General features: G+C 27.4%; 1 protein-coding gene across 1 annotated transcript in view; it reads left to right on the plus strand.

Annotated features, from left to right (window-relative positions):
* The window catches only part of TECRL (trans-2,3-enoyl-CoA reductase like), a 94883-nt gene extending 89293 nt beyond the window's left edge, over positions 1-5590 (plus strand). Inside the window, exons 10-12 of the mRNA XM_004268353.2 lie at positions 898-983; positions 1534-1579; positions 2458-5590. Coding sequence (XP_004268401.1) covers positions 898-983; positions 1534-1579; positions 2458-2585 — 260 coding nt within the window. The 3' untranslated portion in view covers positions 2586-5590. The remainder of the gene's footprint in view (positions 1-897; positions 984-1533; positions 1580-2457) is intronic.
* The last annotated feature ends 410 nt before the right edge of the window (positions 5591-6000 follow it).

Raw genomic sequence — 6000 nt, forward strand, 5'->3', positions numbered from 1 at the left:
CACTGTGATAGTTCAACAATAGTTACAATTTTGAAAACAACATACTGACATTTCATTATGACTTTAGAATTACAACTAAAAGAGATTAGTTGATGTGTTATCTGATTAAATCTTGCTATGGAGAATAAACAGTAATTTTATAATTCATATTTACTTTTACAAAATGTCATAGCTCAAAGTTCAACTTGAAATCATTATAAATTTGTTATCCAAAATATTTCTCAAAAAAATTTGAAAGGCAAAAAGTAGCTAACAAAAATCAAGTGACAATATGCTAAGTATAATGAGAGTTGTAAATAACAATCCTGATTACTGAGCAGAAATAATTTATATGGTATTTCTGAATATTAACTATACTGATATTCACTGTAATCCTCCTATGAGCGATTTTCATACTTTTCTGATATAAATGACATAATTATGAACTTCTCTTTGGATTTTCAGTAATTTAATAGAAAGAGGTTTGAGGTATTTAATATTCTCAACCAAAAATATATTCTTTGACACTAAAAGGAGAATAGGAAGAGGCATGCAATTGTGAAAACACATTTATGAATCTCAGTATGCAATACTGCTGCTCTACTTTGATAAAGTAATATCTATATATTGTTTGATTTTAAAACTTAAACAATTGATTATTATGGTGGTATTCTGTAATTTTACAGCAACATAGCTGTAGACATGGTCAGAAAATGATAGGGATTCTATTTCAGTCAAAAGGTTATAACATTTGAAACTGGGTCTCTTCTGAGTAATTTGTGAAATAGGTTTCTGTAAATATATGATGACATTTCATGTGGTATATAGTTGTTCTAGGGAATTTAGAATTATACAATAAATATGTGATCAAATTTGCAATATGTAACATCATTGACATTTTACTCTACTTTTTAAAAGGAAATAATGCCTGTTTTCCAAGTCCAAATTATAACCCCTTTACGTGGATGTTTTTCCTGGTTTCATGTCCTAACTACACCTATGAGGTATGCTAGCTATGTATGCAAGTAACTGAACTTTATCTGATAATATACTAAATACATGTGTTTATGTACTTACATGTATTATAGATTAATATATATATATGATAATATGTGTATATGTTTTGTCTGTAGATATAGGTATAGCCAAAGATATAGATGATTATATAGATTTCAATTTAAGTTATAGGCATAGGAAACTGGAATAGTTCAACCACAATTTTCCCTGCAGAATATAGAATATATGTGCATATATTTATCTAGATTTAAAGAAAATTTTATAATCATCATATAAAATGTCTTGAGAAGCTTCAGGATTTTATTTTTTATCAAAAATTTTGGAATAATGTCTCATTTTCTTATGAATATGATACTGTTTTATGGGATTGTTTAATAACTTTATTATATTTAACAACAAAATTATTGTCTTTAGGAAATTTATTTCTACTTAGAATTTTCCTACTGTTTAGTTTTTAAATTACCTATTTAATTTCACAAGTGAACAAATTTCTAGACTGACTATCAATATTTGTTAATTTATGTTTTAATCTAACAGATTGGATCATGGATTAGTTTCACAGTCATGACGCAAACATTGCCAGGTGAGATCTGTGTTTACTGACATTTAATTGAAGTAGATACACCTTTAGGAGAAGTGATTTCTGAGAACAGATTGTATGGTACTAAAATTAGACATGTTTGTAAAGGGATTTTTTGCCTTTATTTTTAGTTTGGATTTTTTTAGCAGTATTAAAATATATTGGAACATTATTTACTATGCATCTCTATATAATTGTGGCTTAATCCAAGCTAGAAAATGTAGTCCAAATATATTTATTAAGCAACAAGCTTTTGTTAAAAAGGAGTGGTAATAATAATACACTTCATTTTAAACCCTCTCTTGTGCATGTGCACAGACTTGCATGTACTGTGTCTTCAAGTGTTCATATGCATCTGTGAAGGGAAAGCTGGGAGCATGAATGTGTAATCTTGAACGCTGGTCATTTTAACACACAAGGAAGTTAAATTGTAATGAACTCCATGTATTAAAGGGATATGTGTCATATCCTTTTCATCAATTCTTTGTTCCACTGTACAAAAATGTGGATTAAAATTAATGCTGCTTGTCATATGTGTGTATGTGTGTGTAGGAGTATTTTATACACATATGAAAAACTATTATTGAAAAATTCAAGGATATTTTTAAATTCCTTATTTGGGAGTATTTTGTGGCAGTGGGATGTAAAAAACATAGATTTATTTTGATCTCTATATACTTTTTATGTTTATTCAGCTATGCAATAAATATTGATTGAATGTATATGATGCTAGGCAATATACATGAGTAAAGAAAATTGATAGAGAACTATGCAACACGAGAAATATTTTAAGAAGTATATATGATTTTTTTTCTAATATAGCTTGCTATATCCATAATAAAAATAAGAAATAAAGAACAATTATTTCTTTTTTCTTCTAGTTGGGATTTTTACACTTCTGATGAGTATCCAGATGTCTTTGTGGGCACAAAAGAAACATAAGATGTATCTGAAGAAATTCAGTTCTTATATGCATAGGAAATCAGCAATGATTCCATTTATACTGTAAGAAAAAATAAGTGATCTTATCTCATATACAGAAAGCAGTATATAAACTCACTAAATCAAACTTGATAAAGGATAGTTGCCTATTATGCTCCAGAAACTCACAAACAACAGTATTTTTGCTTGAGTAAAAATACAAAATGGTAGACTCTAGCTGAATTTAGAGTAATAAACTTGAGGTAAATGAAAAGTAGAAATTATCGATATAACTAATGGTAAATAGCATCCAGTATGTTTGTAAGAGACTGATCCTTGAATGAAATGTTCTTACTGCATTAAATATTTCATAACTATTTGCTTAAGACCATTTAGAATATCTGAATTTTAAAAAGTAAATATTTTAAAAAGTTGTAACATTTAAATCACTTGAATCTTACATATTATTTTGATAGTAATTTAATTTTTTTCTTTATTGTTCAATATGTTATTGAGAAATATCAAATGTCTTATGTCAGTAGTTCAATTTCCTATATTAAAAGTTAAATATTTTTAATTAGCCATGAATCTTATTCATAACATATACATTGTATATCATTCTGAAATTATAACAATCAAAATATTTTCTAGACATTACTTATTAAATCATTTGAATATACTATATTGAAATATATATTTATATATACATCATATTTATATATGCATATATATAGAAATATATATATATATTTCAAATAGATTATATGTGATGATGAAGAGAGAGTGCATTGGAACTTTGAGATTTAGAGTGGAAAGATTTTTTGTTTTATTTTCATATTTTTAAATTCTTATGTCTTCTCAAAGTCAGTGTGGTATATGTATGAGTGTGTATGTAAATATGCATATATATTTTGACAAGGAGAGGGATGATATTACAAAAATTAAATACATATTAGGTAAATATTTTTTAAAATCTTAGTTTATTCATATTTAAATTGGGATTATTTACATTGGTTAATTTCTAGAGCCTTTCCAATTATTAGATATAAATGTATCTAGATAAACAGATGGATAGATAGATGATAGATGGATATACATATATCAATATATCCTCATTAAAGCGTTTAGATATATACATATATGACAAAATATCCTTGGTAAAGGTAGGTCTATATGCATTCTGTGGGTGTTTACTGTTAATATACGTGACCAACTTTCAAGATATAAAAGAAGCACCCATTTGAAAGCTTTATCATTCCCAAATGCACAGTATTAATATATCTCACGGGAAGACAACAACAAAGTTTAATTCACTAATATTCATTCAGCAAAATAGTATGGAATCATAGTTATTTGTTGATGTAATAGGCTATCCCAAATATGTTTCATTATACTATATTCCCGAAAAATGTGACTACTCTCATCTTATAAATAAGATGCAATTACATTATCAAATTCTAAAGTTCTTGTGTGTGTATTTTCAACAATTGTGATTTTTATGTCAATGTAAAGGTTATGATGATATTAGCAACTCATAAATTCCCTGCTTTCAATAGAGAAAGACAAATAGGTCTTATTTCTAATTTAAATGAGGTATGTCTATGCATGATATCATCATCAAAGTAATATGGGATTGGTCAAAAGAAGTCTTGTAGTATGGGAAAGGAACAAGTTAAATGCTATGATTGGCCATATCAACTGGGAAACAGTACTAAAATACTGCCATTTAACATTCAAATTTTCATACTCTATTTATTGATAGATTTGTTAAAGGAACTAAATGTCAACTGTAGACAAACAGTAGATGAGAGCAGAAAAGGGAATAAATAATGCAGGCCTTGTTTTTTAGATAGTTTACTTAGTTAAAAGACAAAATAATTCTTAAAGATAAAATGAATTGTTAGTAGCATTAATTGAAATTAATTAAAACATGTATGAAGACAATATTAAAGTTAGTCTTTGTTCTTTTATTCCTTGGGCTACATGGGATATAAAGGAATGGATATTACCTCAACCTGTATATGCCTGTTAAAAATTATCTGCCCTGGTTGTATTAAATGTCCTGGTTCACATGATCAGTCTTCTCTCAGGCCATTTCTCCATGATAATATATTAGAATGCATTTGCTCTCCATTTCCATCACTTTTGCAGAACATACCATTAATAATCAAAAGAAACAAAACTCTCAAAAGTTAAAAAACTGAAAATATACCATTACTGGTTGGTATATAAAAATATACTATGAATATTTCTTCTGGAAAATGCATAGATATATGAATTAATGTCCAATGATATCTTCATAGATTGAGTTATCCATTCATTTACTTTGTGTTTAGTAACTCTCTTCTACATATTTATATGTGAATCAGTTTAAGGGGTCTTCAGGAGGAAACTACTCAAAGTAGACTGGACCAAGTAGGGAGTGAGTTTTTCACATAAATCTGCCCCTCATCCAAGTAGAACTTACTATATCTTTACTAATAAAGGTCCCATTCCAAACAAATGCTGGAAATAATCTTAAGCAGGAGTGGAAAAATAAAATCACAGGACACAGATATTAGCTTCTGCCTCCAAATCATTTAATGTAACAATTAGGATGCCTGGCAAGCTACAGTTTTGCATCTTCAATTTAAATTAAATATTAGTTTAAATATTAGGATGGTAGCTAATAATGTATTTAAATTTTTTGAAAATAAGTATTCAAGATTTAATAAATTAACATTAGAATTTTCTGACAGATATTAGATTTGTGATTACATATAGTATTACAAAGAAGCATCATAGTTAAATTAATTTAGGCATTGATAGTTAATTTTTAAATAATTGTCTAGAATGATTTTTTTCTATCCAAAAATGAAAACTGCAAACAGTGCTTTTAAAATACCACATCTTCATCTTTTATACATTTCTTATAAAAAGTGCTAGAGAGGGAGAGAAATCAAAAGAAAAACAAAAGTACAAAAGTTGAATCAGCTGCTATACCACCCCGTATTATCACAGCCTCTTGCCTCACTTCCCCACCCCTTCATCATTTCTCCCTAAAGCTACTACTTTAAAGGTGTTTTTGGGTTTTTTTGCATGTGTTTTTTTTTTAAATTTCTGGCTAAATTTAAATAAAAATAGACTCAACACATTTTGTCTTTTAGCAAGAGTTTTGTGGAAAATTATTCTCTAACTCATACGCAGACACAGACACAGAAATTTTAAGCAATACCATTTCTTAAAAGAGACAATACAAATATGGTAGCATTAAATTTTTTTAAAATAAATGAAATATATTCTTATTTTTTAAATGTGCATGTTCAATTATATTTCTCTATGAAAAGATATTATGCCTAATACTGAGGGGTAATCAAATCATAAAATTCAACATTATAGCTGAATATCTTGTATATTGACCTTTAATCATCTTCCAGTAATTAAACATATTTTCAAGATATTTTAAGCTCAATTTTGAGTAACTATCATTCAATGCATGTTAAATTTTAGCAGTTGCTGTACTT

Source organism: Orcinus orca, chromosome 4, assembly GCF_937001465.1.
Source record: "Orcinus orca chromosome 4, mOrcOrc1.1, whole genome shotgun sequence".
NCBI lineage: Eukaryota > Metazoa > Chordata > Mammalia > Artiodactyla > Delphinidae > Orcinus > Orcinus orca.